The following is a 27008-nucleotide window of genomic DNA, read 5'->3' as shown; positions in this document are numbered from 1 at the left end:
CAGAAATCTCCAAAACATTGGTCAAGATTTTGATCAAAAAATATAGGCATCTGCAGTAAAATCTGACAAAAACTGAATCACAAATTGTGCTTCTTTAGCAGATCACACTGAGAAATGGAATTTGTCTGGCAGGTCCAGCTAAAGCGCGTTCTCGAGTTGACTGACAGTATCTGAAAGGTGATTGGCTCTTTTACCTCTAAAGCGGTACTTCGTTTTCTACATCCATCATATTGGGTGTTCCAGTTTCTCACATGCTTTTTAAAACAAGTGTTCCGTCTCAGGCTAAACAGTCTCTGATAAAATCTAGTCCCGTTCTACAGTTTATGCTCGTTGAATATCGTGTTTCACTCAGAGAAAAATGTCACATTATGGAAGTAAAATGAGTTGCGAATGTCATTTCATGTTGACTTTGTTAAAATATACAGCAAGAAGATGCAAACCTGTTATCAAGCCAAACATATTTTTCCATATAAGTTTTGTTTTCTATACATCTTTCAATATGGCTAATGAGTTCCGCATCAAGGCTATTTACTATTCTCAACGCACAACTTTAATATTTACCAGCATAGTGATCAGATTTGCATGTATGAGTTTATTGACATGTCAAGCAATTGGGTCCATGACTGTTGATGCCTGGTTGTGTGGCATCACAACAATGACAGGGTGGCACCCGGCTTTGATGTTCCTTGACTGGAGGAAGGGAACATTCTTTCACACAATCAAGCCTGATTTACTGTTGAAAAGGGACCCAATGAAAATGGTTCTTCAAAATGTTTTGCACTCAGCTGTGTCCATTTACTGTGGTTAAATACAATCGCTCTTTGCATTGGAGTAATCTTCTCAATAGAAAATCTTTGAGGTTCTTTTTCAAGAGAAGTGAATTGCTTTCATGTAGAAAGATTACAAGCTAAGCATTAAACCGTTCTAACAGAGAAATAATGCTTCATGTTATTGTGATCTGGCATTTGGCAACACTGGTAGATCAGATTATTTTATGATGATCAAAGAGTTCCTGTTTTTCAGTATATCACATCTCATATATCTCCGTTTAATTGTCAGGAAAGCAAATGTGCCATTTATGTAAAAATCACCTGCTGGGCCAGTGGTATATAGCTACAAAATTTTAAATATCTTCTGTATGTGAAATATATCAATATTTATGTTTTATTTATTTTTTTCAATCAGAGCAACTATCATTACAACCAAACAACCAATGTAGCCAGGATTAAAAATGTTGAATGCTGTAAGAACTAATGTATAAAAGCTCTAAATTTAAAATCTAGTTTAAAATAATCAACGTTTGATTTCTCACTACTTGTTTTTTTTTGTGCTAAATAAACAATTATATTTTAAGTGTTTCTGCACCATTAGTGTCTTTAAACGGAATTGCAAAATTTGCTGTTTTCAAACTTTCTGCCATTAGTTGGACAAACAGATAGTCCCGCTCCACATTTACACCATTGGTTGAGCAATTGTTGCTAAGTTTGGGGATTGGGATGGGAAGTGGTGGGGGTTGAATGTTAAATGTTGATTCCATGTATATATGTTTTGCTTTTCATGTTTTCTGTGTGAATCAATAAAAATGTTAATAGCAAAAAAAAAAAAAAAAAAAAAAAGGGACTGGTTGAACAAATTTTATGCAGTTTTTGCCATTGGAGTTTATATCAGAGATGCTCGTCAGATTACTGTTTGGAAAATGGCCTTTTCAATGAATTTTGGTGCAATGTCTCGTTTCGAAGGCTGTGTCACAGAGCCTGTCTCATTTCAGAAAAGTACGTAGGACACTCCAAATGCAACCTTTGAATGCAACTTTCTTTCACAGGAATTCAGAGGATGGCACTCACAACCCACAATGTTTTGCTTCAATGGATATGTACATCATTTCTTGGAAATAGTGATGCCAATTTACCCAAAAAGATGATGTTTAAATGCAAGTAATTTTGTTTTATTCACAACTGTTACCAAGAAATGTTTCAAAAGAAAATAACTTCAACAAACTATGTTTTCCTTTTGGGGTGAAAAATTTAATGAACTATATGCATAAAAAATGTGGGGAAAAAATATTAAAAGAATAACAGTAAAAACATTTGCACTCACCCGGAGCTTACCTAGAAAACAATACTGATGGCATGAGGGTAATACACATATAAATCCTGAGTCTACATCACATTTTTTTTCATTTTATATGTTATTATTCAGAAGAACAAGTGGTAAAAGTAGTTTCTTTTTAATAACATGTGCTCTGTTGGTGTTCAGAGATTTCACGAACATACGTACATGTACTGATCTGAAAAGCTTTAGAGTTTCTTTCACCACTTATCATTTTTTTCCACCATAAAAGCAGAAGCTCATCAGTTAGTTTGCATGACTCTAGAGCCTGACCGATATGGGATTTTTGAGACCGATAACGATTTTAGAGGGGGAAAATTCACCGATGACCAATATAGTTCATTTTTGAGCTGGAATGAAATCAGACCTTTTCTATGTGGACTGTTCACCGATTTTGCACCGATATGACTATGCAAAAGTACTCAGAAGGCTGCTTTCAAACAAATATTTTTATCAAAGAATATTTGACATTATTATTATTATACATTGTCAACAAATTCTAGAAATGAACACAGAGAAAATAAAGAATAAATATAAAAATACAATAAATAGCTAAATAAACATCAGTACTGTTTAGTATCAGTCAAATGCTGACCATTTAAATAAAGAATAAATAAAAATACAATAAATAGCTAAATATACATCAGTACTGTTTAGTGTCAGTCAAATGCCGACCATTTAAATAAAGAATAAATAAAAATACAATAAATAGCTAAATATACATCACTACTGTTTAGTGTCAGTCAAATGCTGACCATTAAAATAAAGAATAAATAAAAATAAAATAAATAGCTAAATAAACATCAGTACTGTTTAGTGTCAGTCAAATGCCGACCATTTAAATAAAGAATAAATAAAAATAAAATAAATAGCAAAATATACATCACTACTGTTTAGTGTCAGTCAAATGCTGACCATTAAAATAAAGAATAAATAAAAATAAAATAAATAGCTAAATAAACATCAGTAGTACTGTTTAGTATCAGTCAAATGCTGACTATATTAATACTGCCTGTCAGTTATTGGCAGGTTGTAAAACAAGAAGCATTTACACCTGCCGAGTCAAGAGATAAACAGCGGCAGCGGCGTTACACTGCTTTCTGCTATACAAGTTCAGGAGAATCTTTTAAATATTGCATTTTATAAATGCAGTGACTGGAATTGTTCGGTTGAAGGGGGTGCCAAACTGTGAATCCTGAACAAAACAGTTTGGTGCTTCCACTCAGCTGACAAGCAATGAATGTGGTTAGCTAGTTAGCTATAAGCTCGTTGTCACGGAGCGCAAAAGATGGACTATATTTGCTTTCCAGCATTGTGTCTTGCCAACTAGCTAACAACGTAGCATGAAATCAACACTCAACAGACACAATCCACCACCGCACCGTTGTCTGCTGAGCTGCAAAAAGATGCTCTGATGTTTACCTTTCAATCTGCTGCGTTACTGACTGCATTGACAAACTAACACCGCGCTGCTGAGCTCCGTCATGTCTGCAGAGCCACCGTCAGCTCAGCTCTGTAAACAATGGAGTCGGAGCATGCTCTGCTGGACAAACTACGTTATGACACCAATTCTAAAGCATTGTTTTCTGCATTATATGTTCTGAAAAAAGTTTTCATATCGGTAAACATATACGCCGATACAATATATCGGTGAAAGGCTAATATCGGCCGACCGATATATCGGTCGGGCACTACATGACTCCAGCTAGAATTGAATATAAATAGAGTAGAATTCAATAAGAATCATTGAATTCCCTCTGTGGACTGAATTGTAACTGTGAGATATGGTGAGAGATTCAGAGGGAAAATACAGCATAATTCAGCATTGCTCACAGCAGGCAAATGCAGATAGGAAAATGAATTTGCAATATTCAAGTAGTGTTTTTAATATTCGACTAGCTGGTACAGAACGAGTACTCGATTAGTCATGTACATCCCTAATAAATATTTAGCTCAACCCCCTAAACCAAACCCCAACCCTAAAACTAGCTGTTAGTGTAGTAAAAATATAAATTTAGAGCAAAAATGCAACCTCTGAAATCACGGTTACAGTTGTTTAGGTGAATGTGGTTACTTTCTGGTTCCAGGGGAACCCGTACCTCAGAGGTTGCTCGTTCAACATGCTATCAGTAGTGCTAGAGAGAAATGTGATCACTTATGAATTGATACAAAAATGTCTGATGGTGGTTGGCACTTGTCAGTAATTTGGCAATATGGGGTAGATTTCAGGGTACACAAACTGACGATTTCCAGTGTGATCATGTTGTCATATGTAAATCATGAAATTATTCTAATGACACCACTGAAAATGTAAATAATTGTTGTAATGTATACACATTGCTGCTTAACGAAATATCACCAACATAATCACTCAGTATATATTGTGAATATTCCAAATATTGTACATAGCCTTACCAGTCATAAGCCTTTTCTACTGTAAAATGGCTGGTTTCTGAGAACGAATGCTTATTTTCTTCAAGCAAAGCTTTACGATATAATGAACAGCCAGACCAAGAAATCTTCATTGCTTTTGCAGATCACACTTTAATATAATGTTCATGTTATTGTGTATTTAAATAATTGCAGAGTAATGCTAAGGAGCTACATTGTGTGTGTCTTTCAGTGGTTCTACTTATGTCAATATACTCATGTATACAAGTCATATTTGAATAAGGTCACGAGTCTTATCATTAGCTGGTAAATATTAAAGCTGGTTTAGTGTGGAATTGTAAACAGCCTGAATGATGTACTCAAACATAAGCCACTTTGATAAACCAATAACATGCTGAGGGGGTTATGAGGGAAATAAGATTGGCATTATAACATATAAGATGAACCCTAACCAACATTTAACCTTACCAGATATTCTAGCAGTTGTTTTGTCTTATTAGAGTACAGTGTTATTCACTGCATACTACCCCAATATCATGATATGTTTTTCCTCTGCCTTGTGGATAAGAAAGCAAAATAAGGTATTTTTATTTGAGAATGTAATTGCAGCAGACAGGAGACATCAGGCAAAATCATGTTAACCCCAATAAATGCTAAAAAGAAAGAAAAACAAAACGCTAAAAAAAAGAAAGGCATTAGAACTTACAAGTATACTTTTGGATGAAAAAAAAATTCTAATTCATTCAGTCAAACAAATTTTTTAACTGAAATTTTCACTTAAACCATTAAGCTAATAATATAATTTGTAACGAACTTTAATTAGAAATGCAGCATTTTGAAGCAAATACTGTAGAAGCATTTTCTCTATTGATCTCAGTCTGTAGATAATTGCTCTGTGTTCTTTGTGTTTTTTTTTAGATCAGTATGGTACCAGTCGAGTTTGTCCAGCTGAAAAAACAGCAAACACGCACACAAAATAAAGCTTATTTGCTACCCAGATCTCCTGAAAACTTTAGAATGGAAAGAGTTTACCTCTTTACATTTCTGATGTATGAGGAAGATGTTTGTAGGCACATTTATTAAAACATGTCAGAAAACTTTTTTAGGGCCTTTGCACACCAAATGAATTTTAGCCGCAATTTCTCACACCGGTCAACATTTTGAATTGAAACAATGGATTCCTAACGAGCCATTCACACCTGGAGCAAACATTCACGCCAAATCGTGCACCGACACATCTTATGTGGGTTGTCTTCATAATGTATTTCCATATTGCTACATTTTTTTTCCTTTTCATTTAATCTATTGTGAGTTCTTTTGTATCTCTTCATATAATATACATAATTTTCCCCCATTCATCCATTATGCAGGTCTTCAGCTGCACAATTGTTCGGGGTCTTCATTGCCATATTGTGCGCTTTTCTGGGACATCCCTGGAAAAGACTGTGCTAGATGGCAGTACATGCTGTTCCAAAATTTTTACAAATCTGTCTGCATTAATGGTGCCCTCTTGTGGTCAACCGATATGGGTTTTTAATGGCCGATACAATGCCGATACATCACACAATTTTATATAGTAAATAACAAACATACAGTTGCTAAAAAAAAATAGACTTTTAGCACGATATTTACTCAATTTCACACAAAACTAAAACATAAAATTGTATTTTAAATGGTAGATAGCAGTTTCTTCAGATTTCTGTTTAGCCATCATATATTAGTAATTTATTTGCACATGAAGAAATTGTTTTAGGAAGAAGGAAATAACAGTACATACAGTAGTCCAGCAACCATGGATGGCATGTCCACGTTAGCAGTCGCATTTTCTCAAAAAATACTGAATCAAACCAATTGTACATACAGTGCATAGTGAAGCACTTTTATCTTGGGCTGCATCCGAAAACATAGGCAGCTGACTTGCTACCTTGCTGCCTAATCAGTTAATGGCTTAACTGACATCTGTTTTGAAAGAATGGTACTCTTTAAGGAAACTGGTCTCTGAATAGTTTGAAAAGCACTTTATTTTCATCGTACCTCCGTATACAGCCTCCAGCGGCAGCATTTTCCTGGTTTCGGATGCAGCCTTGAAGTTGCACTCACGAGCTTGTGCGGATCCAGCATGAACCTCAATCTCCTGACAGTTTAAACGGCCTGGATCACCTACTTTGATTGTCACAAGAGTTACCATCATTATTTGTGAATCAGAGGAACTTTTGATCCTGATCCTGAAGTTTTTGATTCTGGCTGATAGAATACGCACTTCAGAGGAAGATATTAGATGAGCACTCGACGGGAAGAAAACGCTGGATTTTCTTGAGGTTTGTGAATTACATCTGTTTAAATAAGATATCTGCATATTTGCAGACAGTATATAATAGAAGTTTTATTGATATTTGCCTTTTATCATTAGAAAAGTTACAGGGAACTGTTGAGGAGAGACTGTTAGAATACATGCTTTAGAGGTAAATAAATGAGCGCTCCACAGGATGCTGGATCTGCTGAAGCTGTGTGAGGTTTTTTATTACATCTGTTTAAACGAGATATGCATATATTTGCAGACGGTATATGATATAATTTTTATTGATATTTGCCTTTTTATCATTAGACAAGACAGTTAAAATTTACAGGGAACTGTTGAAGAGAGAATGGGAGAATGAAACAGGTGAGCACTTTAACATTACGAGCTCAAACGCGTCTGCCGCGGCTCTGATATGCAGACCGTTTAAATGACACTGTGCTGCATATCGGTCGACCACTAGTGCCCTCACAGATGTGCGAGTTATCCATGCCATGGGCACTGACACGCCCCTGGCCCATACAGACACTGGCTTTTGGACCTGACGCTGATAACAGCTTGGATGGTCCTTTTCCTCTTTGGCCAGGAGAACACGACAGCTTTGATTTTCAAAAACTATTTGAAATGTGGACTCATCGGACCAAAAAACACGGTTCCACTGTTCTGCTTTCCATCTAAGATGAGACCGAGCCCAGAGAAGTCGACAGCGCTTCTGGACAGTGGTGATGTATGGCTTCTCCTTTGCATAGTAAAGTCTTAACTTGCATCTGTGGATGCAGCCGCGAATGATGTTGACTAACAAAGGTTTACTAAAGTAATCCCAAGCCCATGTTCATGATATCCATTACAGATGAATGATGCTTTTTAAGACAGTGATGTCTGAGGGATCAGAGATCATGTGCATTCAGAAATGGTTTTCGTCTTGCCCTTTACGCACCGAGATTTGATCAGACTCCTTGAATCTTTTAACTATATTGCGCACTGTAGAGGGTAAATTGCCCAAAATCCTTCCAATTTGTCTTTGGGGAACATTGTTCTCAAAGTGCTGGATTATTTGCTGAAACATCAGTTGACGAATTGAAAAGTCTTGAATGGTACTTGCTCTTGATGGACTAGGCTGTTTTGGATGCTCTTTATATACTATGACACGATTGCCTTGCCTGTTTAACATCTCCTGTTTCACATTGCCTTGTTATTTTAACTCGTCAAATTGTTATTAGTCTTAAATTGCCCCTGTCCCAACTTTTTGGAGCATGTTGCAATCATCTGATTTTAAATTACTGTACATAAAGAAATTTATTAAAAAAATGAAATTCACAGTGTAAAACATCATATAATGTGTAGTTGTAGTGTTTTCAATTTAGCAAAGGGTAAATATAATTTACAAATCACTACTTTTTGTTTTTATTAGCATTTTTCATACTCTCCCAACTTTTTTGGTTGTATCACCTTTTTTTAATAAACAAATTTACGGACCTTAAGTGCTTTTCTTCATACCAAAACATGGTGGTGTCTCCACGAAATCGTTATTGCTGTACTATTGTTAATAGTCGTTAACAGCTGTCGTTGGCTGTTTTAAAGTACCTAATAATGGGTCAGACTGAAGATGGGTTTTGCTGGGTGAGATCTTTATCAAAATAGACCCAAAAACTTAAGAGATCTTTTGACAATAAATATCATAAATATGCATATAACTTTTTAAGGTGAATATACCATCCCACAATATTAATGTTCTTAAATTATTAGTTTTATATTTCCAAGTTTTATAGGTTAAGTAAAATGAATACATTTGTGATTTCCCCCTCCGATGCATTAATATTCACATTAACAGATTATATTTTGCTCGGGGGGGGGGGGGGGTACTGGCCTAGATAACCCTTCAATGAAATGTGTAATTACCCATATACACAATATGTTTTGTTGCACTCAGTGATGTTACATGGTTTAGACTTCTCTGGTTGTGTGGTGTAGTGAATAAAGGTTATTTACACATAATCAAAATCAAATCACTATTATTGCTTATTGGTATTTGAAAACTAAATATTAAACTTCGCCGCATAACTATGCTTCATTACTTTTCATTAAATGAAAAAAAAAAAAAAAAAGCAAAATGGCCAAATAGTGTCCCATAAATCGGCCTGGCCGATATATCGGCCTATTGCTACTAAAAAATACTCAAAACACTGCATAGCATTAGCTTGGCAACCAGCCAGAACACCGTAGGATTGAGTTTACTAATTTAGTTGAGGATATCATTGATGTTGTTTTCTCAGTTGCAACATTGCAGTAACTACTATATTATCGTACTGGGGTTATACACTCATCCACGAGAGCGTACGAGTGAACGACAGGGTGAAAGCAGTGCCATCTTGTTACATAACATGTCATATCCTGCCTTAGTTCACCTCACCTGGAATAATGACATCTGCTGACTGGATTTATCTTCTGCTGTCCTGTTTCTCACTGTTGGTCTTACTCCCAAGCTGCTCTTAATGCATGAGAAAGGAAACGCTGGCCTCCCTTTTAACAGCTGTTATTAAGTCATGTCAATCTAAATGAACGCTGCTTTGGATAAAGCTGTTTTATGGCTGTAGATTTTGCCAGACAGGGCTCAACAATAAGGAATTTCCATTACACTTTACAATAAGGTTCTGTTCGTTAACATTAGTTAATGCATTAGGTATCATGAGCAAACAATGAACAATATATTTTTTACAGCATTTATTAATCTTTGTTAATGTTAGTAAATAAAAATACAATTGTTTGGTCATGTTAGTTCAGTGTATTAACTAAAGTTAACTTATACAACTTTTGATTTAAAAAATGCATTAGAATATGTTGAAATTAACATTAAGATTAATAAATGCTGTAAAAGTATTGTTCATTGTTAGTTCATGTAAACTAATGTTAACTACTGTTAACAAATGGAAACTTATTGTAAATCGATACTGGCTTTTTTTCTTTTGGGCCATAGCTTACATTTTTACATGGCCTGGCAACATTTTCACTGGCCTCAAGGCAAAAAAATTTATTTAGATTTTTTTTTTTTAACAACATATTTTTAAATTGTCAGAAGCAAAGTATTTTTTTTTTTATTAAATATTTATGATGCTGTCAGCAAATAAAAAAATAATATATACCTATACATTACAGCTGACTAAATTAATGTGTTAACACATGCAATTAATTAAAAATGTTTAACGTGTTAATTCTTTTAACATGTTTAATGCATTTACCAATTTGACATTAGATACTAACATTTTATTCAACGCTGTGTGAGTTCTAAACTCTGGTTGGAATAGGCCAGAACCTTTGCGATGTGTCTGGACAGTAAACTGTACATGAAATTATGGTATAACAGAAAATGTATGAATATAATACCAATATTAGTTATTTATGTTTAGAACTATTAGTGGTTAAAATTAGTAAACTAAGTGTTGTGGGTCAATGATTAAACAAAATGATTTTGTTTGAACTATAAGTTTTAGTGTTAATGTCCTTGAAGTCATCCTTTATTAACTGAGGAAATACATGTAGATGTATTGTCCTTTGATTTTGGCTGATGAAGGCTTTTGTTAGTGGTTAATTCATTTTCTATATAGTTCATTTTTTTTATAAGAGAGTTTTGTCCCTCCTTTGACCAAGTTGATATAGGTATCATTCAGGGAGAGCATCGCAGTCTGGCTGGTAGTTTATGGCAGGTAATTTTGGTGAACTTCATCCTGAGTCCATGTTTCAGACAGGCTCATGAAGAATCCCATGTCTTTGAGTTTGCATCAATTCATCCTCTGTGAAGTCTGTCTTAGTAAACTGAAGTGAAATCTGGCTGGCACATGCTGCAGTTGGTCATCATCACTCACTTTAGGATTGGAGATAAATCTGGCAGGCTCTGGTAACCTCAGGATATAATCCAGAGTTTGAGACATGGAAGGAAATAGAATAAAATTAACATAAATGCCATTCACTTTAAAGCAGGTTTAAAGAATAAGAGAAGTGTTTCCGGTTCCGGCAGACCTAACTAAAGCAGCATAACAATGAACATAGGGATAAATTAGGTGTATGCCTGGCTGAATAGATAAGTCTTTAGTATAGACTTAAACTGAGAGAGTGTGTCTGAGTTCCGAACTCTGCTAGGAAGACTATTCCATTGTTTAGGAGCCAAATATGAAAATGATATGGGAAAATGGGATTTTGAAATTCTCGGTATTGTTAACAGACCGGAGTTTTGCGATCGTAATGAGTGTGGTGGATTATAGCATGATAGAAGGCCACTTAAGTACTTTGGAGCTAAACCATTCAAAGCTTTGTGAGTAATTAACAGAATTTTAAAATTAATACGAAACTTAACAGGTAGCCAATGTAACGCCGATAAAATATTTCTTGGTTCTACAAACTGAAGTTTATTTATTAAACCTGCAGGACATCCACCTAGTAATGCATTACAATAATCGAGTCTTGAGGTCATGAACGCATGTATTAGTTTTTCGGCATCAGAAACAGACAGTATGTGTCGTAACTTAGCAATATTTCTGAGGTGGAAGAATGCAGTTCTACAAATATTGGAAAATAGTTTTTCAAAGGTTAGATTGCTATCAAATATAACACCTAAATTTTTTGCTGTAGAAGTTGACATTACAGTACATCCATCAAGAGTCAGATTATATTTTAGCGTCTTATGTTTTTAGTGCTTCTGTTTTATCGGAATTGATTAGAAGGACATTTCTAGCCATCCACTTTTTGATATAATTTATGTACTCTGTTAATTTGGAAAATTGTGAAATTTCGTTGGGTTTCGAAGAAATATAAAGTTCGTCATGAAAGTAATTCCATGGTTCCTCATAATGTCACCCTGGGGAAGCAAATATAGGGAGAAAAGCAGAGGCCCTAAAACTGATCCCTGTGGCACCGCATACTAACCTTTAAACGATTAGTTGACATTATCGACAACGCTGACAATGGAAAAATTGTCGACAAAAATTTCCGTTGTCAAATAGTCGTTTGATCTAATTTTACGTAAAATGAGATCATACGAAACTCTAATGATGATGCGCGAGAGCAACACTGCAGCTTGCGCCTGACCTAAGGAGAGGAAAAAAACATAGCTAACAGTCCAGACACACAATAAACTTTTACAGCTTCAGGTGGTGTAGATTGAAAAGTATGAGGGGAATTATACAAAAATACCAAATAAGTAAATACAGAAGCACTCTTGTTGTGGAATAAGCGGAGCCGGAGCTGCCGCTCTGCTGAAGCAAAACTTGCATGTTGAGGGTCTTTCAAGGAAACACCCCGTTGTTACAACTTTAATGCAGTTATATTTAATGCGTTATAGCTTTATTAAAGTTCAAATAATAAGGAAGCAGATCATGTAAATAACTACAAACTCCGAAACTGGCATTTCTCTGTGTGTTCGGCACCTCTTCTATGAGTTGTGCGAAGTGTCCCGAACTAAGGGGGAGAGATTGAAACTGCATCCAGCTGAGGCACACTTTGGAGCGTGGACGCTCATCCTTCGAGCACACGAGCTTGCTGCAGCTCACGACTTATTGTATCATAATACATTATATGTGTCACCTGTGCATTTGTAAACGTGAAGAAAATTGGCAATATAAGAGAGAGTTTTTTTTTTTTTTTGTGAGTTAAAAATGGATTGAACAAAAAGGTGAGAAAGGGTAGTCTCGCAGAAGTATAACCAAGTGAAAAATTACACTTATATACAAAATACACTTATATTTGACTCTTAAAGAAAGTCTGAATATCTTATGTGTCTGGCATGTCTTAAGGTCAATATAAGGTCAAAAACAGCAAAAAAGAAACAGCTTTCTCTAGAAACTCATCAGTCAATCATTGTTTTGAGAAATGAAGGCTATACAGTGCTTGAAATTGCCAAAAAACTGAAGATTTCATACAAAGGTGTACACTACAGTCTTCAAAGACAAAGGACAACTGGCTACCATTCCGAGTAGATTCTAGAGACTGATGTGTGTGAAAATCCCTGGTGATCAGCAGTTACAGAAATACTCAAACCAGCCCGTCTGGCACCAACAATCATCCATGCGATTATCAGCCAATCATGTGGCAGCATTACAGTGCATAAAATCATGCAGATACGGGTCAGGAACTTCAGTTAATGTTCACATCAACCATCAGAATGGGGAAAAAATGTGATCTCAGTGATTTGGACCATGGCATGATTGTTGGTGCCAGATGGGCTGGTTTGAGTATTTCTGTAACTGTTGATCTCCTGGGATTTTCATGCACAACAGTCTCTAGAATTAACTCAGAATGGCGCCAAAAACAAAAAACATCCAGTGAGCGGCAGTTCTGTGGATAGAAATGCCTTGTTGATGAGAGAGGTCAAAAGAGAATGGCCATACACTGGTCTGACATACACTGGCGACCAAATGTTTGGAATAATTTACAGATTTTAATCTTATGGAAAGAAATTTATACTTTTATTCACCAAAGTGGCATTCAGCTGGTCACACTGTATAGTCAGGACATTAATAACATGAAAAATTACTATTACAATTTGAAGAATATAGCTGCAATCAGCAATTAAGGGGCCAAACACATCAACTATTATTAGGCACAACAATGGCAAAAAATAAGTAATTAAAGCAATCTGGTCATGATTTTAGGCAAAATGGTTGAAAAACCATGAATATTATCAATTGCAATGGGATATAAAAGCTTATTATTTTTGAACATAAGGTGGCGCTGTCACAAAATTGGTATGGTGTGGTCAAGGTGCGGTCATGATGACACATGTAAAGTTTCATGTCAATACGCCAAAGCGTTGCCGAGATAGAGCCTGAAAACCATTCTGGCACCGTGCCATCAAATTCATTGTTGTGTTAAATGAAAATGGTTTGGTTTATCAACACGAAATCCATAACATTTTGTCAGCGTGGTCTGAAGGTGGTTTGATTCGATTTTGGTTAAAATCTGGCAAACGCTCCAGGAGGAGTTTGAAAAAATAGGTTTTTCTTTGCCCACTCTAACCTTTTCTTTTTGTTTTTCTGTTTCAAAAGTGGCTTTTTCTTTGCAATTCTTCCCATAAGGCCTGCACCCCTGAGTCTTCTCTTTAATGTTGTACATGAAACTGGTGTTGAGTGGGTAGAATTCAATGAAGCTGTCAGCTGAGGACATGTGAGGTGTCTATTTCTCAAACTACTCTGATCAAGTCAAGTGTCAGGTGGTTTTTGTCATTTCAACCATACACAGCTAGTACAGTACACAGTGAAATGAAACAACATTCCTCCAGGACCATGGTGCTTCAAAAAAACAATATGAAACAACATAAAACAAACACTACACAGAACTAAAAGACCTACACATTTCTACATAAAGTGCATGTGCAAACGTGTGCAAACAGTACAAGACGGTACAATAATTGCTGAAACAGGACAATAGGCACAGTAAGAGACAGTGCAGCACCGACCAGTACATATTTCTAGTGTGAAAGTGTCAGATGAAACAGGTCGTGCAAAAAGATATTGCAATATAATAGAAAATGCTGTGAATGTAAACATAACATACTATGACATAGTATTCAGCTGATAAGCTTATACTATATATGGACATAGCAGTTATTGGGGTAGCAGCCAGGTAGAAGTGACAAGAAATTAAATACAATATTTTATGAATATAGTAGGAGCAAACAAATTCAGTAATAATACAGAAATGTGCAAAATTGCAAAGGGAGTCGGATGGTGTTCAGTTGAGTGTGTGTGTGTGTGTGTGTGTGTGTGTGTGTGTGTGTGTGTGTGTTGTCAGTCCAGTCTCTGAGTGTTGAGGAGTCTGATTGCTTGGGGGAAGAAACTGTTACACAGTCTGGCTGTGAGGGCCCGAATGCTTCGGTACCTATTGCTAGACAGCAGGAGGGTGAAGAGTTTGTGTGAGGCGTGCGTGGGGACATCCACAATGCTGGTGGCTTTGCGGTTGCAGTGTGTGGTGTAAATGTCTATGATGGAGGGAAGAGAGACCCCGATGATCTTCTCAGCTGTCCTCACTATCCTCTGCAGGGTCTTGCGATCCGAAACGGTGCAATTTCCAAACCAGGCAGTGATGCAGCTGCTCAGGATGCTCTCGACATTCCCTCTGTAGAATGTGGTGAGGATGGGGGGTGGGAGATGAGCTTTTCTCAGCCTTCGCAGAATGTAGAGACGCTGCTGGGCTTTCTTGGTTATGGAGCTGGTGTTGAGAGACCAGATGATGTTCTCCACCAGGTGAACACCAAGGAATTTGGTGCTCTTGACGATCTCCACAGAGGATGTTCGATGTTCAGCGGAGAGTGGTCTCTCCGTGCTCTCCTGAAGTCAACAACCATCTCTTTTGTTTTGTCCATGTTCAGAAACAGGTTGTTGCTATGCACCATTCCGTTAGCCGCTGCACCTCCTCTCTGTATGCTGACTCGTCGTTCTTGCTGATGAGACTCACCATGGTCGTGTCATCGGCGAACTTGATGATGTGATTCGAGCTGTGCATTGCTGCACAGTCATGAGTCAGCAGAGTGAACAGCAGTGGACTGAGCACACAGCCCTGGGGGACCCATTGCTCAGGGTGGTGGTGGTGGAGATGCTGCTTCCGATCCGGACTGACTTCCCAGTCAGGAAGTCCAGGATCCAGTTGCAAAGGGAAGTGTTCAGGCCTAGTAGGTTCAGCTTTCCAATCAGGTGCTGAGGAATGATTGTGTTGAATGCTGAACTGAAGTCTATGAACAGCATTCGAACGTACATTTGCTTTTTGTCCAGGTGGGTGAGGGCCAGATGGAGGGTGGTGATGATGGCGTCGTCTGTTGAGCGGTTGGGGGTCCGCGAACTACAGGGGGTCCAGTGAGGGGGGCAGCTGGGTCTTGATGTGCCTCATGACAAATCTCTCAAAGCACTTCATGATGATGGATGTGAGTGCAATGGGACGGTAGTCATTGAGGCAGGACACTGAAGACTTCTTCGGCACAGGACGATGGTGGTGGCCTTGAAGTACGTTGGAACGACGGCGCTGCTCAGGGAGATGTTGCAGGTGTCAGTAAGAACATCCACCAGCTGGTCTGCACATCCTCTGAGCAATCTGCCAGGAATGTTGTCTGGTCCAGCAGCCTTCCGTGGGTTGACTCTGCATTGAGTTTTCCTCACATCAGCCGTGGTAAGGCATAGAACCTGGTCGTTCAGCGCATCTGGAAGGGAAGCATCACTGTCACAGGCAGGTGATGTTGTCCTATAATTGGTGATGGCCTGGATGACCTGCCACATACGCTGCGTGTCGCTGATGTCCTGGAAGTGGCTGTGGATTCTTTGGGCGGGTGCGCACTTTGCCTCTCTGATGGCCCGGGACAGTTTGGCCCTCGCTGTTCTTAGGGCCGCCTTGTCGCCTGTTCTGAAGGCGGAGTCTCGGGTCCTCAGCAGTGCACGCACCTCCACAGTCATCCACGGCTTCTGGTTGGAGCGTGTGGTGATGGTCTTGGAGAGAGTGACATCATCGATGCACTTGCTGATGTAGCTGGTCACTGATGCCGTGTATTCCTCCAAGTTGGTGGAGTCGCCATTGGTGGCAGCCTCCCTGAACATGTGCCAGTAAATGTGCTCAAAACAGTCCTGAAGAGCAGAGATGGCTCCTGCTGGCCAGATTGTCACCTGTTTCAGAACCGGTTTGGAGAGTCTGACGAGCTGTCTGTATGCTGGGATTAGCATAACAGAGATGTGGTCTGAGTAGCCGAGTTGGGGGTGGGGCTCCGCACAGTACGCGCCGGGGATATTTGTGTAAATAAGATCCAGTACGTTCACCCCTCTCATTGCAAAGTCCACATGCTGATAGAATTTAGGGAGCACTGACTTGAGATTCACATGGTTGAAATCTCCGGTGACAATAAACAGTCCTTCAGAGTGTGCAATCTGCAGTTTACTAATAGCCCCATACATTTCACAGAGCGCCTCCTTAGCATTAGCACTGGGGGGAATGTACACTCCGATTATGAGGACAGTTGTGATTCCCTTGGTAAATAAAATGGTCTGCATCTAACAGTCACAAACTCCATCAACGATGAGCAGTAACTAGAAACTAGCACTGAGTTCTTGCGCCATTCCGTGTTGATGTAAACACACAAGCCACCACCGTGAGCCTTACCGCATAGAGCTGCATTTCTGTCGGCATGAAACGAGGCGAGCCTGTCTAGCTGAATGGCGGCATCTGGAACTCTGTCGCTGAGCCACGTCTCCATGAAAATAAACTCTAAACTTACGCCGCTCAGTCAGCTGGAGTCAGATGTAGTCCAATTTATTGTCCAGGGAGCAGACATTTGAGAGCAGGATAGATGGGCCGGCCGGCTAGGGTTTGTTTTTTAGCCTAGCATGGACCCCCGCCCTCTTGCCGTGCTTCCACTTCCTCACACACCGCTTACGACGTCCCCTCCCCTGGCCACTGAAGACTGGAGGCCTGGTCCCCGCAGCAAGCTGAGATCGCATAGTGTCTCCAGCAGATCATCATGCAGCTTGGTTGTTGCATGATTCTTATACTTTTAGCAGTGTCTAGTGATGGTAGACACGAACACCAGTTGCTCCGATGTCCATGTGCCGTAAAAATCGGGCTAAGAAACAAAAATAGCACCATTTTTGATCCGGAGTGGCCGCTGCGTGCTATTGCCACACCGCTATCAGACTACTGTACGTAGTTCTCCTCTTGTTTGTTTGTACATCTGGTCCTTGTTAGAGCCAGTTTCCCTTTGTCTTTGAAGACTGTAGTGTACACCTTTGTTTGAAATCTTCAGTGTTTCGGCAATTTCAAGCATTGTATAGCCTTCATTCCTCAAAAAATGATTGACTGATGAGTTTCTAGAGAAAGCTGTTTCTTTTTTTTGCCATTTTTGACCTAATATTGACCTTAAGACATGCCGGTCTATTGCATACTGTGACAACTCAAAAACAAACACAAAGACAATGATAAGCTTCATTTAATGAACCAAATATCTTTCAGCAGTGTTTGAAATAATGGCAAGTGATTTTCTAGTACCAAATAAGCAATTTAGCATGATTACTCAAGGATAAGGTGTTGGAGTGATGGCTGCTGGAAATGGGGCCTGTCTAGATTTGATCAAAAATGACTTTTTTCAAATAGTGTTGGTGCTGTTTTTTACATCAGTAATGTCCTGACAATACTTTGTGATCAGTAGAATGCCACTTTGTTGAATTAAAGTACCAATTTCCTTCCGAAACAGCAAAATCTGTACATTATTCCAAACTTTTGTCCACCAGTGTGTATATATATATATATATAATGTATGTATATGTATGTATTTTGTATATGTGTGTATACTGTATAGATTTATATATTTGTGTGTATATATATATATATATATATATATATATATATATATATATATATATATATATATATATATATATATATAAATTGTATGATTGTACATTACTGTGCAAAAGTCTTAGGCAAATAAGATGTTTCACAAAAACATTTGTCTTAAGATGGTTATTTATATCTGCTACTTTAATGTGTCAATAGGACATTCCTTTTGCAAATAGAATAGAAGAACAGGGAGCCCTGCAACAGATGGCATGGCCCTCACAGAGCCCCCCACTGAACATTGGGTCAGACTGGGATTACACGAAGAGACAGAAGTAATTGAGACAGCCTAAATAGATAAAAGAACTGTGGTGAATTATCCAAGAAGTCTGGAATATCCTGTCTGCCAACAACCAAGAAAAATTGTGTCCAGGTGTAAGTAGGAGAATTGATGCTGTTTTGAAGGCAAAAGTGTTCACACCAAATATTGATTTAGCTCTTTTTCTGTTTACTGGACTTTGTATGACATTAATTGATTCATGAAAACTATTTATGTCATAATTTTTTTAAGAAATCCTTCACAAGTGCCTAAAAAACCTTTTGCACAGTACTACATATAATGAAAGTGGCATGAAAATAAGATGCACAATATGATAAGTCACAGTTAGTGATCGACTGATATGGGTGTTTTAATGCCCGATATTAAGAGAGCAGTGTGGCTGATAGGCTGATGCAATGCTAATATATCACACAATTTAACTTGGTAAATAACATAAAGATAAAATTGCTAAAAAATGAATAAACTCTTATTTATCACTACATTTACTCAATTACACACTAAAATTTAACTTTGTAAAAAAGAATAAAAATAATGTTGTATTTTAAATGGTAGACAGCAGTTTCTCCTGATTTCTTTTTAGTCATAAAACATTTTTTTGCACGAAGAAATTTTTAATATATTAGGAAGAAGGAAATAACAGTACACACAGTAGTCCAGCAACCATGGATGGCATGTCCACATTAGCAATCACATTTTCTAAAGAAAATACAGAATCAAACCAATTGTACATACAGTGCATAGTGAATAAGCACACTTACTCAATTTACTCGAAGCACATGTGAAGCACTTTTACTTTGAGGTTTCTCTCACGCCCTCATGCGGATCCAGCGTGAGCAGCAATCTCCTGACAGTTTAAATGACCTAGATCGCCTGCTTGGATCGTCACGGACTGACCGTCATGATTTGTGAATCAGAAGAACTTTTGATCCTGAAGTTTTTGATTCTGGCTAATGGAATTAGATAGGAAGATATTGGGTGAGCGCTCAACGGGAAGAAAACTGGATTTTCATAATATTCGTGAATTATATCTTTTTTAAACAAGATATATTCTGCATATTTGCAGACAGTTTATAATAGAAGTTTTATTGATATTTGCCTTTTAGCATTAGAAAAGTTACAGGGAACTGTTGAGGAGAGAGAGGGAGAATGAAACAGGTGAGCACTTTAACATTACGAGGTAAAACGCGTCTGCCGCGGCTCTGATATGCAGATCGTTTAAATGACACTGTGTTGCACACCGGTCTATTATTGTAGTAACACGATGGCACATAACAACAAAACGAACTGTGACTGGTCGTTTACATACAAGCAGGCGATTCTCAGTGCCCTCAAGAAACAAATCGGCCAAACGGAAAAATTTATCAGCCGATGCCGATAATTAAAAAATTCCAAATATCGGCCAATTTATCGGCCTCTGCGATATATCGGTCGACCACTAGTCACAGTTGTGTTGAGTGTACCTCTCAATGTGACACCAAACTGGTCCAGAATGTTTCTAGTTTAATGTTATCTATCTTTTCAGTAAGCCACATCCCCATTTTTTAGCAGCTGAATGGCTGTTTGATTAACACTCAACCACTGATAACATGTTGATATCTTCTGCTGAACTAGGCCAGTACTGTCAAACACTTTCGCATGAAGGTCAAAGCAGGTACAAATATGAATAAGCAGATAAGATGCCCCACTGTGAGCCAAGCACCCTTCTGAAGAATCAAAAACATTGACAGGTCTTCGTCAGGTCAGGTCTCTTTTGGCTGCTTATATTTACTTTCTTAATGAATAATGAAATTGACTTCCATTTTGTTAAAGCAGTGGTTTTCAAAGTCTTAAACAGTAAGCCCCACCTCTGGCAAAATTTGCAAGATTGTGCCTCTCCTTAAGACTCATTCGCAATGCTTCATAGACTGGTGCATGATAAACAGCTTCAAATATTTCTATTAGTAATATGAAACTGCATTTTGCATAATTTTTATTGAAAATACATGCTTGTCCTTATGACAGTGGGACTTCTTAAAGGTTTTTTAGCCTATATTTGGTCTAAACTCGCATCACATGAGCCAGTCTCCATCTCTATGTGAAACTGCATTTGACACAACACATGAAGATACGTCAGCCCTGGGGAGGCGCATCCCCCAAGTTTTAAAACCATGGGGTTAGAGCAACTCAAAAAGGTACCAGGAGAAAGCGGTCTGTAAGCGTTCCACAATGGCAGTTGCTTTGCTTGTGAAGGCAAAAAAGTTATTAAAATGGTCAAAAAAAAGTGGTGGCCACTCAAAGCAGCTAAAATATGCCTTTTCCATGTTTGCATTGAGAACATCAATGCATTTCATGGATTCTTTCATCCAACACGATTTTAAGTGCATTCGTGGTATATATCAGTATGTGCATTCTTCGAAATCATGACCGTGCTCCACCAGTTGTAAGCTACTTATACATTCATATAAATATTAAGCTAAGATATTAATGTCTATTTAAACCAAAATTATCAAAACAGTATTTATATACTGTATGTGTGCTTGTGTATGGGTTTGTGTACGTATGCAAACTTTTCTCAGTGGCTGATGAAAATTCACATCACTGTTGGTGTGAATAGGCCTTTAGGTTGAAAAAACGCTACACGGCCAACATTATGTTGACACCCCCTTCTAATTAATGGCTTTGGCTAATTCAGCTACACCCATTGCCAACAGGTGCATTAAGTCAAGCATACAGTCATGCAATCTTTTAGCATGACAATGCCCCTGTGTACAAAGCAAGATCCATAAATAAATCGATTACTAAGCCTGGTGTGAAAGAAATTGACTGGCCTTCACAAATCCCAGACCTGAACCCTGTTGATCACCTTTGGGATGAATTGGATCGTCATCTTCCTCAATGCTGTGAGACAGAATGAAAGTTCTCTGCTGTTTAATTGTTCAGATAAATTCGTCTCTCAGTTAATATTAAATTCTTTACCATTTATTCTCCAAAACTCGCCACGTTTATTGCAGCTGAGCTATTTCTCTCATCAAATAGTCCGATTTATCAGACAGCCCTACACATAAACCTGCTGTCTTTGACATTGCTCTGGTTTGAAAAGGCATGGTTTTAAATGAGATGACGAAAATAACCATACATTCATAAGACTATTGAAGCACATGCCTACATTGTAAAGACATAGGCTTACGTTTAACTGCGGAGTAAAGTTAGTTTTAGGTTTCGATATTCGTTGGATATTCGCCTAAGGGATATGGTGCGTAAGGGACCGTCTGAAAACTCCACCCACAACTAAAACATCACTGGCGTCAGAGCAGTCATTTATTTGACTATTGACTTGCATGTTCTGTCATAAACAAAACATTAAAAAAAAAAAAAAAAATCACAGGTTGTAGTAGATCAACAGAGTGATGGCTGTGCATATGAATGTACAGTATTCACTTATATTATGAAAAAAATCACTAAAATTAACGAAAACTTTTTCACATTCCGAAGGTTGTAGTAAATTCCCAGTGGGCAGACTGACTTACTACAGGTGAGATTTTTATAGTACGTCCAATAATATGAGTAGTATTAGATTATTTTAAAAATGAATTAACTAAAATTCACCAGAATGTTATTTTCGCATCCCAAAGGTTGTAGTAAGTTCCCAGTAGATATACTGACTTACTGCAGGTGAGATTTTTAACAGTTAGTCAGTCTGTACACTGGGAAGTTACCATAAACTTTGGAATGTGAAAATAACATTTTCAGGAATTTTTATGATGTTTTTCTTAAAATAACGTAATACTGTACTCATATTATTGGATTTACTGTAATAATCTCACCTGTTGTAAATCAGTCTATCTACTGGGAACTTACTACAACCTTTGGAATGTGAAATAATATTTTGGTGAATTTTTGTTTTTTTTTCTCAAAAATAATCTAATACTGTACTCATTAATGGACTTACTGTAAACATCTCATCTGTAGTATGTCAGTCTATTAAATGGCAACCTACTACAACATTTGTAATATAAAAGTGTCCTTTTAATGTTTTATGTTTAAATTGCACATCAGCTGAATGAGTGATTGGACACCACCTGTGTTTAATAGTGAGTGGAATTTTCAGATGGCCCCTTAAGTACGCTAAGAAATGAAATTATTCTGCAGCCACACCAACTGAGAGTTCTAAGTGCTGTGTTTTATGTCTGTATATTATAGTTAAATACTATTTATATTTATATAGGCCCTACCATAACATCAAGCCAAGTTTGCGAAATCTTTGCAAACTTGCTGCCGGAAACCGAATATCCCAAAAATATCGAACCTAAAACTAACTTTTCCCAGCTTAGGTGTGAGGGACTTGCTCATCATAGAAATTACGCTAAAATAAGTTCATGAATGCTCGTCTCTTTTCCTTACTCTTTGATGATTTCTCATTTAAAAAATGCACAAAACACTGATTTAAATTTAAAACTATCAAACTATAGCTGCCTTAGACTAATTATTAGGACAGAAGGTGTCCCAACTGTAAATCCACCATGACGCATTACAGTAAAATCGGGACTGTCCCCGGTTTTAAAGTGACGTCTGGTCACCCTAACTGCGAAGCCAGCCAATTCCCCAGTGCAATGTGGACCACCAGTGCCCAACTGATCAGCTGCACTGCATGGTACCACTCTTAAATGAATAAAACAAGTTGTGTGGCATGAATAAGGATAACTGTGAGAAGACATTTGTCATACAGAGCGAGGGATTCATTTTAATAAACACCTTAATTGTGTGTGCGTGTGCTCTTATCAATTGCTTCACTTGGCAGTGATTGTCTTAATGCTGATCCGCATGAAGACGAAACCTTGTCTGCATTCAGTGAACATTTTATGGATATGTGTAGGCACTGTGTCTGACTATTTGATGAGAGAAATAGCTCAGCTGCAATAAATGTGCCGAGTTTTGGAGAATAAATGGTAAAGAATTTAATATTAACTGAGACAAATTTATCTGAACAATTAAACAGCCGAGAACTTTTATTCTGTCTCACAGCACTGAGGAAGATAATGGTGCAGGTTGACCAATCAGAAGAAAGGGGAGTTTCATGTCCACCCAGATGTGTGAATCAAATATTCAAGCCATATATTAGTGAAATCAAATAATCAAAACACACAGTGTCCCGTGGCTATTTTTCCAATTTCCTATTTTTAACTTGAGCAGTAAATCGAAATTACGAAAGACAAGTCATTATTTGTTTTTTAATATTGGTTTTGTAAAATTATAATTAAATAAGTCGTTTTTAGTTTTTCCAATTTTGAATTCCTAATTGAATATGAAATGAACAAATGATACACGGATTCTCCATCACCAAACATCAGCGCCTGACTTCACTGACACTCTTATGTCTGAATGGGGACAAATCCCTGGATCCATGTTCCAACATCTATTATAAAGCCTTCCCAGAAGAGTGGAAGCTGTTATACCAGCAAAGAGAGGACCAACTTTCTGCTAATGCCTATGGTTTTGGAATTAATGTTCATCAAGCACATACAGTATGGGTGTGGTGATTGGGTGTTCACATACAATACTTCTGGCCATGTAGTGTATTTGCGCAACATTCCGTTTAAGCATTGGGATGGCTATTCAAGCAGGGTAACAATCAGTTTGTTCTAGTGCAATATCCGCTTTATCTAAAGCAGAGATTACAACACAAAACTGTTGACTTCCCCTGAAAGTCATTGAGCTTTATCACTTCCTCTTTTCCAGATTTTCCTGCTTGCATGTCCTCCCTGCAAAACCGCCATGGTCATCTTTAGGTGAGTACTCTGAGGTTGCTTTTCAGAGAACTGTGAAGATTTCTTCAGCGCTTGCACAATAACTCTGTCACCTTCATACTTGGCCTCTTGTGCAATTTGTTTCCAGTGACAGTAACTACTGTAGTGTTTGGCGTCTTCGGCATATGAGGAATTCAGACCTCTGCAGATCACCAGACTCTTCTTAAAATAGCCCTTTGAACAGTCAACACCTTTGCTTGCAGATGCTTAAGATTTTTATTTTTATTATTTGACAGTGTTGTAGTGGAACTGTATCTGTGATGTATTGAATATGCTGATTTTCAGTTGTAAACTTGATTTACTTAGTCGTTGGAGAATCAGGAAAAGGAAGTCATGCACGTGTTAATACCCTCAACGACTAATCTCCCTGCTTAGTTGATGGTCCCGCTGCCTCTCTGACAACTTCCGTCATGTTTGAAATTTTCATAAGCAGTCGGTGGCAATGAGGAGCTTTTCACACTGAAGAACTGACAAGCCATTGTTCAGCTCGAACCGATCCAAAGTTTTCCTTCAGCTGGCACAAACCACATATGTCCTATGTGTTTACCATGACAGCAAAACATCTCACTAGCATTTTCATGAAGGAAACCCCTTTAGTCTATAGTGTAGTCTCACAATATCACCCCTAGGTGAGAAATACTGTCTGTGCTCCCATGTGTAATACATTTTGACTAACTTTCTCAGTAGCTTCAATACAAACAGGAAGTTAAGCGACAAAATCAGGAGGAGCTTAGCACTGAAAAGGGGCAGGGCTGAATAAGGTGAATAAACTTGTGGAGTCTTAATGGTCCTAAAGCACCAATTCAGAGTTTGCAGGTTCAATCCCATGTAGTTGTTCACTCAGGAACTGCAGTTAGAGGTAATGGGTCTTCTCTATCAATATTGAATCTTCGGGGGAAGGTACTTAACCCCAGGTTGCTCTGATTGAACCGCAAACAATGCTGTTCGTGCACTTTTAAATGACTTTGGATATAATGTTTCTACTTAGTGGCTGCGGAGTTAAACTACATTTGATTTAGAGTACGAGTCTTATAGTTCCCCTCCAGTTGGCTCACTCTATATCATTTTCAACCTCAACGAGAGCTTTTCTGCTGCCATATAGGTACAACTAGGCCCAGCCCAAATTTTATATATCTTAAAGTCAACATGAAATTAGAATTTGCTTATTACGTTCTTAATAAATTTTCCTGTTCTTCTTGTGCACAGTTCATCAGTGCACGTTATTCCAAGGAAGCTTTGTTTGTTTTCATAATCTTTCATCAAAATGGAATAACTTGCTCTGCCTCTGGAAAGATTTCCTTTTTGGCTCACCAAAGCCCTATTTTTCAACCCCTTACATCCATATAGAGACCAAATCCAATCAGTTCCCAATGCATAAAATCAATTCCTACCCTTTTTTTTACCTGAATGTTCTGTTACACTTGGAAATATGTCGCATTATGGAAGTAAATTGGGTTGCGAATGCCATTTCTTCGTATTGACTTAATGTCATTTTCAATGGAAGCAGGTTCCTATCCAATGAGAGAAAGCTTTCATGGGGTAGAATTGAGTATATCCTGGTCATTGTTTCTAGAAGTGGAAAAGTGGTGGTCAGGGCCATAAATGTAGCTCCAATCCGATTGACTGGAAACAATGCTGCCGGTGGCCTTACAGGTTAAAAAGATTACAGTCATCAATCCCTTTACATGCGCGCATGTGCACAAGTATGACGGAACGACTGGTAATATGATATTACCACATGCATTTTCGGTTATCTGCAGCTGAAAATGAGGAGAATTGAAATGAGCAAATAGGATTTGATAAGATCTTTCAGAGATGGCGCTTGAGCTACAAATTGTCACCTGATAGTATTGGCTTTTCATGATTTTGGTAAACATGTCTTGAGCTGTACTACTACTTTTATTAAATATTTAAAGTTGCTTTTGGTACTTTCATTTTAAGGTAAGTAGAGGAGTGACAAAATCATAGGGGTAGAGAGGAAAAAGTACTGTGGTACTATGATATGGTGAGGATATATAGTAATACCATGGTAATGTGATATATTACAATATTCAAAAACTATATAAAAATACCGTTATGAGACTAAGACAATAAATGAGAACTGGGGGAAAAATTAGTTTAATTATCCTGGAAATAATGTCACAATGCACGGTTTGGGGCAAAATGTGACCTGGACACCTCTTTATTAGGTTAATGTACTTCTATAAACTTGAATTCATGAAAACATTTCCACATTTGCCCACTACCATTTAATCAAGTCACAATCACTTGCTTTATCTTGTCTTAATATAATTACTCCCCCCCCCCCCCCCCAGAGAATGTGACGGCTTTAACGCAACATTGTTAATGTCCCTCTGTCTATTTTGACTCCTCATAATAAGACACACTATGGTGCTGAATTCCTCTCGAGAGCTTCTAATGTACTATATGAGAGATGTGCTGTACTGGTAATGTAACCAGATGACAATAAATAATAAATAACCTCAGAGATTACATCAGATTAGTCACATTATAAATAGTTTTCCTCAAAAGGATCATCTGAGCTTGAATCTTGCTCATTCCTTCTACTGCATATTAATGTGGAAAGCCCCTGGCAATTGGACAGATTTACATCCCTAGTGACCATTTTGACCAAACAGTTCAAAGTACTTGGCTCAACAGTAAGGATTTTTTCCTCTTGACTGTTCAGGCTACTAGTAAATTTTTTATTTCTCCTGCCAACATTTGCACTGATCCAGAGACAAAAAATGTATAATAAATTTTTAGCTACATCTTTCATAAAATATGTATCAGA

General features: G+C 37.8%; 1 protein-coding gene across 1 annotated transcript in view; it reads left to right on the top strand.

Moving 5' to 3' along the window:
• LOC127430436 (transmembrane protein 164) overlaps positions 1–27008 on the top strand; it is a 53938-nt gene that overhangs the window by 4408 nt on the left and 22522 nt on the right. The window contains exon 2 of the mRNA XM_051680198.1: positions 24147–24196. Within this exon, the coding sequence (XP_051536158.1) occupies positions 24147–24196 (50 nt within the window). The remainder of the gene's footprint in view (positions 1–24146; positions 24197–27008) is intronic.

The sequence above is a fragment of the Myxocyprinus asiaticus genome, chromosome 40 (genome assembly GCF_019703515.2).
Source record: "Myxocyprinus asiaticus isolate MX2 ecotype Aquarium Trade chromosome 40, UBuf_Myxa_2, whole genome shotgun sequence".
In the NCBI taxonomy this organism is placed as follows: Eukaryota; Metazoa; Chordata; class Actinopteri; order Cypriniformes; family Catostomidae; genus Myxocyprinus; species Myxocyprinus asiaticus.
This window is presented reverse-complemented; position numbering and strand designations above follow the sequence as displayed.